General features: G+C 44.1%; 1 protein-coding gene across 3 annotated transcripts in view; it reads right to left on the bottom strand.

The window, feature by feature from the left end:
- The window catches only part of zfr (zinc finger RNA binding protein), a 135,396-nt gene that overhangs the window by 20,205 nt on the left and 100,176 nt on the right, over positions 1 to 15,015 (bottom strand). For 2 of the 3 annotated variants that reach the window (XR_005459942.1, XM_038790705.1), the window contains 2 exons: positions 3,374 to 3,542; positions 2,499 to 2,640 (listed from right to left, as the gene is read on the bottom strand). Coding sequence is in view for 2 of the 3 variants with exons in the window: in XM_038790705.1 (XP_038646633.1) it covers positions 2,499 to 2,640; positions 3,374 to 3,542 (311 nt within the window). In the remaining variant the exon portion in view is untranslated. The remainder of the gene's footprint in view (positions 1 to 2,498; positions 2,641 to 3,373; positions 3,543 to 15,015) is intronic. The other variant, XM_038790706.1, reaches the window with a different exon arrangement.

Raw genomic sequence — 15,015 nt, 5'->3', positions numbered from 1 at the left:
AGTGAAGGATCAAAATGAGGGAAATTTTAAACTACACCCAACAATACAGCATCCAAAGTGAAGTGGAGGTATGTACTGTCAGAACTGGATATAATAGAGGCATGTCCATATTAAACTTCAAAAGTTAAAACACTGGCATTGAAAGAGAACCTACTAAGCTAGCATAACTTAGTTTAGAAACTAATTAACTTTATGATTTATGGCCTCAGATCCAAAAAACGATTTCAACGATAAGATTTACCAATAATTGTTTTTGCCGGTTGGTTGAAAAATTAGATTAAGCCTCTTTAGTTTGTTGATAATTTTAGTTTATTAGTATACTTAGGAGAGCCATAAAGTCATCAATAGAGTTTGTAATCCATTTAGGTAACTTACATAGTCACCATTTTATGCAGCATAATTTACCACATTTAAATACAAATTACTTGAAAGGCCATCTGCAAAGTTAACATTTTGGAATTGGATGATGGAATTGAGTGTTAGAATTAACGTATGCCTTATTATAGAAAAACACATCTTACAAAAATTTCACTAGTCAATTTAAACAGAATTTGTTAATGAATATACTGAAAATTTGAGTCAGTAATTTAGGACGAGAGCCCAGAGAGGTAGATTGCAGTAGTTCTATGCTAGCCTGAAATGGCTTTGATCCTCAGTTCAAATGAAAAGAACTGTGATTTTACTCCAACACCACCAATGTCTTATGTGCAAATTTGTATTATTTTTCAATTTACTTAACTGACTGGCAGAACGTTTTCTTCATGCCACTAGGTAAGGGTGGGGGAGAGGGGTGCGAGAGAGTGGGTGGGCAATGATACTCCAAGTTGGAGTCGTTACAATCCAGTCTTTGGAAACTGTAGAACTGAAATTTTACCAGCAGGAATAATGGATGCTTGCTTGGCTGCTTTTAAAAATGAATTTTTGTGGCCCTGCTAAAGTTTAATAGATACAATTATCATTTGTATTTCAGCAGCGTCAAACTAAGTTAAAGAAAGCAGGAAAGGAAATGGAATTCTGCAAGAATACTTAAAGAGATAGACCGATACCACATATCTGGCAGTATATGCAATGCTAGCATAACATACCAGACATTTCCTTATAAACAAACCACTGAAAGTAATTTGAATGCCTTTAAGTTTGGAAACTACACAATTATAGAAATTGAATTCTTACATTAGAATTTCAATTAAATGCAATTTTGTAGGAAAGGGCATTGTGAAAGCAATTTACTTCATTTTAAAGAAAGCAAAACATCTGATACCAACACTAAGTGGCATTGTTCGATCTCTAGATACATTTTTATATATAAGCAAGGCTGGAGTGGCCCCAGTCCATCCAACAACTGTGTGGCAGGTGTGGCTAAGCTCTTACAAAAACCTTGGTCAAAATCCTTCCGATGACGTGGCAGCAGCCCCTGAGAGGATTCGATTCTTGCTGTTGATGCTAGAAGGCTTTGGACTGAATCCATGAGCTATGGATAGATAAAAACAACCATCTTGCTGGAAATCTACATCCCAACAAAGGTCACAAGTAAGTTATTGCAGAGTCAACACCAGCAAAACAAGCAGACTCAATCTGGCGGCAGTCTAACAATTAAGGGAATTTTTTCATTACACCCCTACCCCTCATCCATCAGAGATTCCTCTCGCAAAGCCTTCATTAGTAGTAGTTTAGTAACTCCCCCAAGGATTTTCTGAAAGCTTAAAATGAAATCTGGCATTTTACATCACCAGGGCTCTAAAATTCGATCAAACTCAAGAATTATGTGCTGTTCCTTAACTCAGAATTAACAAAAATGTTGTTGAGTAGTTTAATAGTGTTTTTATACAAGACGTATGATTACTTTGGTGCCTGGGTTTTAACTTTTGCTCCAAATTAAATATTTTTGAAAAGGTATATATCCATTCAAGTTAAAGCTTTGGTTCATGTTTTCAAGAGACAAAAAATCAGCTTTACAGTATGTACGTCAGCAACTCAAAAAGCAACAAGATGCTTTAGCAGATAATTATAGAATTAATCAGCATTCCACAGGCCATTTACCAGTTATTTTACATCTTGGTTTTAACTTTGTTGGATATAAAGTATCTGTCACAAATATAAGAGTTTCCAGACAGCAAATCTGAATTTAAGAGCCCTGTTTTGTTGAAAGGAATCTTATGAATTGTCAAGAAAGTTTAAAAATATGAACACCAGCACACTTGGAAATTACATTACAAAAATATTCTTTAAGAATACAGAGTTCAGCTTGCACTCAGGGGAGCTATATGTTGAATACCAAGGGACCTCAGAATAGTGAGTTCTACAACACTTTCCTTTACTATCACACAGGCAACTTCACATTTTGCACACGCTAACATGCTTTGAATTCCACTTTCTTTCAAGTCTCTTATATACTGAAAAGTGTCATAGAGTAACTCCTAGGGCCCATTGGCATCTGAAGATAGCAGGAAGAAAACAGAAGAGAGAAGCAGACAAGTAAAGAATCTTAGACTTCCAACCTCCATCCCTCATGTTCTCCTCTCTAATGACCGGGGATGTAAGTGTGATGGTGACTTGCATTTTCGGTTCCGCAAACGAAGTAAGAATTATGGCCGAGTCAGGTACACAGCACTTCACTTCATATTTCTCGGGAGTGGTTGCCTGCAATTAGATTTTTAAAAGTTAACTTGGAAATGCTGCACTGCTGTACAGTCCAGCATTACACAAGCCCAAAACAGGAATAGAAAATGTAGTAAATACCCAGTCAAGATCTATAAAGAGAAACCAAATGAATGTTTTTCCTCAAACAAATGCTGAAATTTGCTAATTCCTAGGAATTTTCTGTTTGACGTTCCCAGCATTAATCATCTTTCTATCATCTCCTTTTACAAAAAGAGATCAAACAAGAGTGACCAAGCTTTTGTAGGAGTTGCACTTTCTAACTTCAGTTCACAATTTGCACTTTTCTATACCCCATTTTGCGAAAATAGCAGCCTATTAACGTTGAACATTTATGAATTGGTTTATTTGCTGTGCTCAGAATTACTGCCAGTGAGCCACATCTGCCAATTTAACAGCAAAAAAATATATATATCTGCTAATCTAACCCACTCCAGGTACTTCAACATAAAAGCAAATTACTGCAGATGCTGGAATCTGAAACCAAAGAGAAAATGCTGGAAAATCTCAGCAGGTCTGGCAGCATCTATAGGGAGAGAAAAGAGCTAACATTTCAAGTCCAGATGACTCTTTGTCAAAGCTTTGATCTCAGACCTGCTGAGATTTTCCAGCATTTTCTCTTTGATTCCAGGTACTTCCACATTTAGGATGCAAAATGGTGCTAAAGGCATTTTCTTAGGCAATGACCAATCGGTTTTGAGTAAAAGTACCATACCGCAAGCTGCTTTGGCAAGTTCTCTGCAATGCGATTTAGCAGTGTTCCAGTCGGTTTCTCTGCGCAGAGCAGGACAAGGTTCACATTTTTGTCCCCACGTAACAGCAACCCTTTGGCAAGCACACCAACTCGCATTACACCTTTCAAAGCTCTCTGGCTATCATCTCTTCTGTAGCAAGTGTGGGTAGGAGAGAAAAAAATGTGAATCAAGTTTTTGTACTCCATGCAGTTACTAGTAACATAGCAAAAGCAATGGTTGAGTTCAAGACTCGGTGTCAAATGGTATTTTCCTGCAGATGACAGTTTTTCTCTTTACATGTTCCTCTCCACTCAAAGTTTCTCTGTAGCAATTACCGGATGGGACCAGAAACTTAAATAAATTTAATGGAATGTGGGGATTGCTAGCAATTGTTGCCCGTCCCTACATGCCCTTGAACAGAGTGGGCGTGTTAGATCACTGCTTAGGGTAGTTAAGAGTCAACCACTTTGTTTCTATAAAACTATAGGCTCAGTTTGCTGACAACCACTTTCTTCTGGAATTATTAATAGATTTGTAAGCAGAGGTGGTGGTAGCCATGGATGCAGAAAAGGCCTTTGATCGGATAGAGTGGAAGTACGTGTGGGATATCCTGGGAAGGTTTGGGTTCGGGCAGTGATTCGTTGACTGGGCCCGGCTGTTATATCAGACCGGTGGCGAATGTAAGGACCAAAGGGGGCCGGTAGAATATTTTATTTTGGGTAGGGGACAAGACAGGGGTGTCCACTCTCCCCACTACTGTTTGCCCTGGCCGTAGAGCCCTTGGCAATGGTGCTTAGGTCATCTAACATCTGGCAGGGGATAGTGAGGGGGGTGGAGCATAGGGGTTCACTCTACATGGATGACTGCTACTTTACATAACAGACCCGTTTGGGGAGAGTGGCTGGGATTATGGAGGAATTTGGTCGGTTCTCAGGCTACAAATTAAACATGGGTAAGAATGAGATGTTCGCAATCCAGGCACGGGGGCAGGAGAGGAGACTGAGGGAGTTACCGTTTAAAGTGGTGGGAAGGAGTTTTAGGTACCTGGGTGATTCAGGTGGCAAGGGACTGACTGGGGTCAGCTCCACAAGTTACATTTGGGCAGGGCTCTTGAGCAAATGAAAGGTGACTTCCGCAGGTGGGACATGCTCCCGCTGTCACTGGCGGGGAGGGTACAGACTGTGAAGGTGACGGTCCTCCAGAGATTGCTATTTGTGTTTCCAGGTCTTCCAATTTTTATCCCCAAGGCATTTTTCAGGAAGATGAATGCGGTGATCTCAGGTTTCGTATGGGCTGGTAAGGCCCCCCGAGGGTGAGGAAGGTCCTTTTGGAACGGGGGCGCGGGATGGGGGGGCTTGGCCCTTCCGAATTTTATTAATTATTACTGGACGGCGAATATATTGATGTTTAGGAAGTGGATAGTGGGGCAGGGGTCGGTGTGGGAGTGAGTGGAGGCGGCATCCTGTAAGGGTACGAGTTTGGAAGCTTTGTTAACGGTACCTGTGTCGTTCTCGCCGGCTCGGTACTCCACAAGCCCAGTGGTAGTGGCAGCCCGGAGGGTGTGGGGGCAATGGAGGCAGCACATGAGACTGGAGGGGGCATTGGTGTGGTCACCGTTCTGTGACAACCACCGTTTTGTTCCAGATGGGGACTTTAGGAATTGGCAGGGGGCAGGGATTGAGAGATATGGAGATCTCTTCATTATTGAAGAGGGTTTTCCGTGCCTGAAGAGATTAGAGGAGGAGTTTGAGTTGCCGGGTGGGAACGGATTTCGGTACCTGCAGGTATGGGACTTTGTCCGGAGGCAGGTTCCAAGCTTCCCTCGCCTCCCTCTGAGGGGACTGCAGGATAAGGCGATGTCAAAAACAGGGGTTGGGGAGGGGAGAGTCTCAGAAATATATAAGGAGTTGATGGAATGGGAAGAGGTCCCAATCGGGGAGGTGAAGAGGAAGTGGGAGGAGGAGCTGGGAGGGAAGTTGGAATTTGGACAATGGGGAAAGGCCTCGAGGAGAGTCAATTCATCCTCATTGTGTGTCAGGTTTAGCCTGATCCAGTTCAAGGTGGTCCATACGGCTCAGATGACTATGGCCCGGATGAGTAGGTTTTTGAGATGGAGGACAGGTGTGGGCAGTGTGGGGGAAGCCCGGCCAATCACGTACACATGTTTTGGGCGTGTCCGAAGCTGAAGCAGGGATTTGCGGACGTCATGTCAGAGGTCCTGGAAGGGAGGGTTACTCAGAGTCCAGAGATGGCAATATTTGGGTGTCGGAGGATTGGGGAGCTGAGATGGGGAGAGAGGCCGATGTTTTGGCCTTTACCTACCTGGTGGCCCAGAGACGAATTTTGTTGGGATGGAGGGACTCAGAGCCTCAAGTCAGAGATGTGGGTCAGTGATATGGCAGGGTTTCTCAGGCTGGAGAAGATTAAGTTCACCTTAAGAGGATCAATTCAGGGGTTTGCTCGGAGGTGGCAGCCGTTCATTCGACTTCTTGAAGGAAAACTGACCATCAGCAGAAGGTTGGGGGGGGGGGGGGGAAGAGGGGGGCATGGCATTGCAGAATAAGGATGGGGAATCTAATATACGGATATATGGGCAGTCAGGAGGTAGGGCGGGCGGGGGGGGGGGGGGAAGAGTTGGGCATTGTGATGTAATTGCGTGTGTCGGACCGCGCTGTTGTTTAGAATGTTAAAATTATAAATGCATCAATAAAATGTTTTCTCAAAAAACAGATTCGCATGCAATGGATTCTTGAAAATGTGGAGCTTTTTGACTTAAAAATAAATTATCTTGCATCATTCACAGCAAACCATTCATCTTCAGATGCTGTTGTAGAAATCGATTTAGTCTCCTATTCCACTATGGGCTGGTTTAGCTCACTGGGCTAAATCGCTGGCTTTTAAAGCTGACCTGACTAAGGCAGGCCAGCAGCACAGTTCAATTCCCGTACCAGCCTCCCGAACAGGCGCCGGAATGTGGCGACTAGGGGCTTTTCACAGTAACTTCATTGAAGCCTACTTGTGACAATAAACGATTTTCATTTTTCATGAGCAACAACCAATATGCTCTGATAGAGCATATAAATTGTCATGCAATCAGATCAAAAAGCAAGTAGGGTAAAGTAATTGCAGAAAAGCCAAACAGTCACAATTTTTTTTAAAAGGTTAATGCCAAGTAATTCTGAATCAGAAAATAGAGTAATAAATAAGGGCAAATAAAGTTCAATTGCAATCATAAATGTATTAAACTAATAGTCATTTGGCAGTACATACTTGAATATTGCTGGAAAAAAAGGAACATTTTGTCTCAACATTTTATCCTACACTCATCAGGACAATCACACAAGAGTACAAATGGCAAGGGAAAACAACAAATTGATACCAGTCATAGAGGACTACAGCACAGAAAAAGTCCTTTTGCCCATCGCGTCTGCACCAGTCAAAAACAATCACTTAATGACTTCTAGTGTTGGGATGTGCTGAGTCGTGACACATCAGGCGGCTCTCCTCCGTAAGACAACAAAATAGGCACTTTTGACCGAATAAAACACCGCTTACACTCAAGGATAATAGACAGCGAAAACGTCAGGAAACAGCAGTTCAAGAGGCCACAGGGAAACCAGGAATTAAGTCAAGGGCCAAGAGCGGCAAGCATGTAGGTCAGCGGACCCACAAGGTGAGGGGTTCCTGGCCAGCCCCAAGGCCCAAATTCTGGGCAACCTAGTGGGGAGGGACAGCTTTCCCTAACCGCCAGAGATCCACAGGGCTCACAGGTTGCGCCGATCAAAGCCCAAAGCGGGGGAGCAGCCAAGAGCAGTAACAGCCAAGCTGCACAAGTACCAGGACTGGAAAAGGATCCTTTGCTGGGCTAGACAGACAAAGGCATGCAACTGGGAGGGACATAACATCAGAGTGTATCAAAATATTGGGGCAGACCTGGCAAAGCGCAGGGCGGAATTTAATCATGCAAAGTCGGCCCTATATAAAAGCAAAAATCAGATTTGGGATGCTTTTCCCAGCCAGGGTCTGGGTAACATATCAGGGCAGAAGTGGACGAGTTCATCCACAAGAACGGCTTGGACAGACAGCAAGAGAGGCAGTGATGAGGAAGGCACAGACGACGTGGAGGAAACCAATGGACCATTTTGCGTGAGGCTGCATCGCCTTGCTTTGAACAGGGGAACCAACTCATAGAAAGGAAGGGGCGAGTGCAGTAGAGTGCAGGAGAGGGTGAGGAGGTATTAGTAGGAACACCAGTAGAGCGGGCATAGGAGGTGTCAGATCGAGAGGGGAACCATCAACGAGCGGGAAAGCTTGCGCCAAGAGGTATGAATGAGAAGGGGGCTGCGGCACATCTCCAACTGGGGAGGCAAGGGGAGGGAGAGAAGAACTCTAGATTCGCCTCAGTAGGTCACTCTCGGAAACATAAGGAAGGGCTGGGTGGGACAGACCTACCAGTCCTGCTACACGATGAGCTAGGAGTAACTATTTTCAATGAGGACTGTGTTTACTGCGACGAGGACGGTTATGGACCAAGGGGGACTGTACGTCATGGTCAGCAGTATCCTGGGCAGGGCATCGGTGGTCCTGTAAACGTGTACGCACCCAATTGGGACACGGAATTTGTAAAGAAGGCCATGGCGAAAATCCCCGACATAGACATGCACAGTTTCTCAAGTGACTTGATATGCTAGTCGTGGGAGACGATAGATTGAGGGGGCTGGAAGCACCACTAGGACTGGGAGAGGTCATGGAGAGCTTCAACCCCATGCGGTGGATGGGGGGGGGACACTGATTGCTTGAGGCTTTTACACTCGGGAGGACAGATTAGCGACCCTAGAGAAACTGGCGGTGAGGCTGGAGCTACCTAACGGAAACAAACTCAAACATCAACAGGTCAAGAATTTTCTCTGCAGAGATGACAGCTTACCCACAGACCCCAAAAAACACAATGCTAGAGGAGCTACTGGACGCGGACAGAAACTGCTAGGACCTGTACGGGCAACTATTAGAAAGGACGTGCTCCCCATTGGACAAAAAAATGGGAAAAATGTGAGCAAGAAATAGGGACGGAAATAGGATGCAGACTCTGGAGCGTAACACTGAGCAGGGCCAACTCCACCTCCTCACACGCAAGACTAAGCCTCATGCAGCTGAAAATGGTGCGTAGAGCACACCCGACAAGAACCTGAATGAGCAGGTTCTTCCCAGGAGTGGAGGACAATGGTGAACGGTGCCCACGATGCCCGGCCAACCACGCCCACATGTTCTGGGAATGCCCCAGACTGGTCAGGTTTTGGACAGCCTCCGAGGCAATATCCAAGGTGGTGGGGGTACGGGTGGAGTCGTGCCCAAGAGTGGCAGTGTTCGGGATATCGGACCAGCCAGAACTATTCATGGGGAAGAGGGCCGATGCCCTTGCTCCCTAATCGCCCGCTGGAGAATATTGCTCGGCGATCAACAGCACGGCCCATTGCTGCAGACTGGCTGGCAGACCTGTCGGAATTCCTCTACCTGGAGAAGATAAAATCTGCTGAGGGTCAGAGGATGGATTCCACAAATCATAGCGACCATTCACCAACTTGTTCCAGGACCTGTTCGAGGCCAACAGAGCGAGGGCTGGCACGGGAGCCAAAGAGAATGCTGGGAACAGACAGGGAAGAGAGGGGTAAGAGAGAAAGGAGGGCGAGGCTGGAAAATGGTAAATACAGAAATCAGGGGGCCTAGAACAAGGCCACAAGAAACGGAATCCCCAAAGAAACGCCAAAAACTGGATGGTGGGGGGTGGGGTGAGACCAATCAACAAAAGGGCGGGAACACATGTAAATAGAAGATAACTGCTCATTGTACAATAAGTGACCTTGGAAAGGACCGTGAAGCAACAAAAGGAGGGGGCTGAGGGGGAAAATCGATAGTGAGAAATTACTTGTATATTGTAATCGACGCATACCCCTATTGAACATCCAGTGTATAAAATATATAAACTTAAATAAAAACATTTTAAACGGCAACCACATAACTATTCTTTTAAAAACATTTACAGTACCCAATTCTATTTTTTTCAATTAAGAGGCAATTTAGCGTGGTCAATTTCACCTACCCTGCACATCTTTTTGGGTAGTGGGGTTGAGACCCACGAAGACACTGGGAGAATGTGCAAACTACACACAGACAGTGATCTGGGGCCAGGGTCAAACCCAAATCCTTGGCGCCGTGAGGCAGCAGCGCTAACCACTGCACCACCGACCCACATAACTATTCTAATCCCATTTTCCAGCACTTGGTCTATAGCCTTGTGTGCCTTGGTATTGCAAGTGCACAGCTAAACATTTCTTAAATGTAATGGAGTGTCTCTGTCTCCACCACCTTTTCAGGAGTTCCAGATTTCCACCACCCTCTGGGTGAAAAAGATTTGCCTCACATTCCCCTCTAAACCCCCTGTACCCCTTAACTTAAATCTATTCTCCCTGGTCATTGATCCCTCCAAAAGGAAAGGTTTCTTTCTGTCTACCCTATCTATGTCTCTCATAATTTTATACATCTCAATCATGACGTGGTCCACCCCACCCTCCCCAAATCTCTTCTGCTCCAAGGAAAACAACCCCAGTCTATCTAATCCCACCATAACTAAAAACCCTCCAGCCCAGGAAACTTCCTGGTAAATCTCCCCTACACTCTTTCTAGTGCTATCACATCCCTCCTATAATGTGGATTCCTGAACCGCACACAATACTCCAGTTCTGGTCTAACCAAAGTTTTATGCTGTTCCAGCATAACCTCCCTGCACTTAAAGTCTGTGCCTCATCTAAAAAAGGCCAGTATACCATATGTCTTCTTAACCACTTTACCGACCTGTCCTGCTACCTTAATGGGTCGATCCTTGGTGCTTCCCAGGGTCCTGTCTTTCATCATGTATTCCCTTGCTTTGCTTGGCCTGCCAAAGTGCATCAACTCAAAGCTATATAGATTTATTTTTATTTGACACCAATCAGCCCAGCTGACCAGCCAGTCTATAGTCTCTGTAATGGAAGGCTAGCCCTCCTCACTATTTACCACCCCACCAATTTTCAGAAACTTATTGATCAAACCTCCTACATTCAAGCCTAAATCATTTATATAACCCACAAACAGCAAGGCCCCAACACTGATCCTAGCGGCACCCTACTGGGCATAGGCTTCCAGTTAGAAAAACAGCCCTTGACCCTCACCCTCTGCTTCCCACCACTCAGCCAATTCTGGATCCAATTTGCCAAATTTCCTTGGATCCCATGGGCTCTTACCTTCGCCATTAGTTTTCTATATCAAAAGCTTTGCTGAAATCCAAGTAGACCATGTCAAATGCATTGGCCTCATCTGCACACTTGGTCACCTCTACTGTATGAGAAGAGAGTGCTAATTGGTTGGAATGTGGACTCTTACCACAGAGTGGATGGTAAGGGAGGTGGTGTTATTTAAGGATGACATCCGGGGAATAGTAAGGGATGACATCGCTGCTATGGAGGATAAGGTTGAATCCATTTGGGTGGAAATCAGGAATAGTAAGGCGAAAAAGTCACTGATAGGAGTAGTCTATCGGCCACCAAATAGTAACGTTATGGTGGGGCAGGCAATAAACAAAGAAATAACTGGTGCATGTAGAAATGGTACAGCAGTTATCATGGGGGATTTTAATTTACATGTCGATTGGTTTAACCAGGTCGGTCAAGGCAACCTTGAGGAGGAGTTTATAGAATGTATCCGCGATAGTTTCCTAGAACAGTATGTAATGGAACCTACGAGGGAACAAGCAGTCCTAGATCTTGTCCTGTGTAATGAGACAGGACTGATTCATGATCTCATAGTTAGGGATCCTCTCGGAAGGAGCGATCACAATATGGCGGAATTTAAAATACAGATGGAGGGTGAGAAAGTAAAATCAAATACTAGTGTTTTGTGTTTAAACAATTACAATGGGATGAGAGAAGAACTGGCTACAGTAGACTGGGAGCAAAGACTTTATGGTGCAACAGTTGAGGAACAGTGGAGAACCTTCCAAGCAATTTTTCACAGTGCTCAGCAAAGGTTTATACCAACAAAAAGGAAGGGCGGTAGAAAGAGGGAAAATCGACCGTGGATACTTAAGGAAATAAGGGAGAGTATCAAATTGAAGGAAAAAGCATATAAAGTGGCAAAGATTGGTGGGAGACTAGAGGACTGGGAAATCTTTAGGGGGCAACAGAAAGCTACTAAAAAAGCTATAAAGAAGAGTAAGATAGAGTATGAGAGTAAATTTGCTCATAATATAAAAACAGACAGCAAAAGCTTTTACAAATATATAAAACAAAAAAGAGTGGCTAAGGTAAATATTGGTCCTTTAGAGGATGAGAAGGGAGTTTTAATAATGGGAGATGAGGAAATGGCTGAGGAACTGAACAGGTTTTCTGGGTCGGTCTTCACAGTGGAAGACACAAATAAAATGCCAGCGACTGATAGAAATGAGGCTATGGCAGGTGAGGACCTTGAGAGGATTGTTATCACTAAGGAGGTAGTGATGGGCAAGCTAATGGGGCTAAAGATAGACAAGTCTCCTGGCCCTGATGGAATGCATCCCAGAGTGCTAAAAGAAATGGCTAGGGAAATTGCAGATGCACAAATGATGATTTACCAAAATTCAACTCTGGGGTGGTCCCGGTGGATTGGAAATTAGCAAACGTGACACCACTGTTTAAAAAAGGAGGTAGGCAGAGAGCAAGAAATTATAGGCCGGTGAGCTTAACTTCGGTAGTAGGGAAGATGCTGGAATCTATCATCAAGGAAGAAATAGCGAGGCATCTGGATAGAAATTGTCCCATTGGGCAGACGCAGCATGGGTTCATAAAGGGCAGGTCGTGCCTAACTAATTTAGTGGAATCTTCTGAGGACATTACCAGTGCAGTAGATAACGGGGAGCCAATGGATGTGGTATATCTGGATTTCCAGAAAGCCTTTGACAAGGTGCCACACAAAAGGTTGCTGCGTCAGATAAAGATGCATGGCATTAAGGGTAAAGTAGTAGCATGGATAGAGGATTGGTTAATTAATAGAAAGCAAAGAGTGGGGATTAATGGGCGTTTCTCTGGTTGGCAATCAGTAGCTAGTGGTGTCCCTCAGGGATCATGTTGGGCCCACAATTGTTCACAATTTACATAGATGATTTGGAGTTGGGGACCAAGGGCAATGTGTCCAAGTTTGCAGATGACACTAAGATGAGTGGTAAAGCGAAAAGTACAGAGGATACTGGAAGTCTGCAGAGGGATTTGGATAGGTTAAGTGAATGGGCTAGGGTCTGGCAGATGGAATACAATGTTGACAAATGTGAGGTTATCCATTTTGGTAGGAATAACAGCAAACGAGATTATTATTTAAACGATAAAATATTAAAGCATGCCGCTGTGCAGAGAGACCTGGGTGTGCTAGTGCATGAGTCACAGAAAGTTGGTTTACAGGTGCAACAGGTGATTAAGAAGGCAAATGGAATTTTGTCCTTCATTGCTAGAAGGATGGAGTTTAAGACTAGGGAGGTTATGTTGCAATTGTATACAGTGTTAGTGAGGCCACACCTGGAGTATTGTGTTCAGTTTTGGTCTCCTTACTTGAGAAAGGACATACTGGCACTGGAGGGTGTGCAGAGGAGATTCACTAGGTTAATCCCAGAGCTGAAGGGGTTGGATTATGAGGAGAGGTTGAGTAGACTGGGACTGTACTCGTTGGAATTTAGAAGGATGAGGGGGGATCTTATAGAAACATTTAAAATTATGAAGGGAATAGATAGGATAGATGCGGGCAGGTTGTTTCCACTGGCGGGTGAAAGCAGAACTAGGGGACATAGCCTCAAAATAAGGGGAAGTAGATTTAGGACTGAGTTTAGGAGGAACTTCTTCACCCAAAGGGTTGTGAATCTATGGAATTCCTTGCCCAGTGAAGCAGTTGAGGTTCCTTCATTACATGTTTTTAAGGTAAAGATAGATAGATTTTTGAAGAATAAAGGGATTAAGGGTTATGGTGTTCGGGCCGGAAAGTGGAGCTGAGTCCACAAAAGATCAGCCATGATCTCATTGAATGGCGGAGCAGGCTTGAGGGGCCAGATGGCCTACTCCTGCTCCTAGTTCTTATGTTCTTACCCTGGAAGGGTAAAATGTCTCAAAATTTGAATAACAGGTGAAGTCAGGGGTTTCATGCTGCTATGCAGTAGCAACAAAAGTGGTATTTTCCATTAATAGGATGCTGCCATCAAGCCAAAATGATGTCTTGCCTATCACGCAAATGAGCAATGTGGTATATGGATTTCAGTGCTGGCGTAATGCTAGACATGCAGGCCGGACATCGCAAAGACTGGGGGACTGTATCAAACATCATGTCTTTTCTGCTGTTTGCAACGGGCATGGTACAGACTGTACCCAACCAGCCCATTCTGGCAAAACTCAAAACAGTGTCCAACATTAGATGTGATGTTGCATTGGACAAAATTTGTAAAATAATCCTCAGTGTGCTAGGAATTACGCTGTCAACCAATTTAAGAGTCAGTTGGACCCACAATGTGAAGCATTTGCATGTTTTGGAAGCTCCTACTATTAATACAGAGGGTCCTGTTCTTTGTAGAAAGAAAGTAAATGTATGCACACTGTACCAGTTTCAGCTAGACAGAATAATGGAATCATTCCTCGACAAAGCTTTCATCAATTAAAATCAAACTGACTGATTTAAATTTTAAACAATGCTTGGCAGTTAACGGTTGGTTACCAACTGTTAGTCAACAAGGACTAGCACGGTAGCTCAGTGGTTAGCAGGTTCGAATCCTGGAATGGGTCACTGTCTATGTGGAGGCTGCACATTCACCCTGAGTCTGCGTGGGTTTCCTCCGGGTGCACCGAGTTTCCTCCCACAGTCCAGAGATGTGCAGGTTCGGTGGATTGGCCATGATAAATTGCCCTTTGTGTCCAAAAAGGTTAGGTGGGGTTACTGGGTAACGGGGATAGGGTGGCGACGTGGGTTTAAGTAAGGTGCTCTTTCCATGGGCTGGTGCAGACCCAATGGGCCGAATGGCCTCCTTCTGCACTGTAAATTCTATAACTGGTGCATTCTCCATGGCAACACCTCTACCATAGTCCACCTGTCAACCAATCAGGACTCATACAGTATAGCTTTTGTTTTCCATTACATTGGTATTCATGCGATTGTCCTAATGTGTGTTCCTGATGTGATCAAATCTGGCTGCTGTAGTAGAATACAGTGTATATAACAGCAGCAAAGAAAATGGATTATTTTGACACCCATCTTTCAATAAAGCTTCAACAAATGTTTCTTTTTTTCAGCAATATATTAACTGTTCCTTAAACATTTTTTTTATGTTCATGGGATGTGGGCTTGAACCACCTTCTTGAACTACTGCAATCTTAGTGTGGGAGTGTAGGTACTCCCACAATGCTGTTAAGTAGGAAATTCCAGGATTCTGAACCAGTGATACTGAAAGACTATTAAGTGCATTAATAATTAATATCTTTGATTTTAGATCAATAACCAAACAAAAATCTGGCAGATATTTATTCTGTGTACATCATTTTATTATTGAAAAATATCACATCCACACTAATGGCTACTAGATATAAGG

The sequence above is a fragment of the Scyliorhinus canicula genome, chromosome 3 (assembly GCF_902713615.1).
Source record: "Scyliorhinus canicula chromosome 3, sScyCan1.1, whole genome shotgun sequence".
NCBI lineage: Eukaryota > Metazoa > Chordata > Chondrichthyes > Carcharhiniformes > Scyliorhinidae > Scyliorhinus > Scyliorhinus canicula.
Note: the sequence above shows the minus strand (reverse complement) of the source record. Positions and strands in the feature narration are given on the sequence as shown.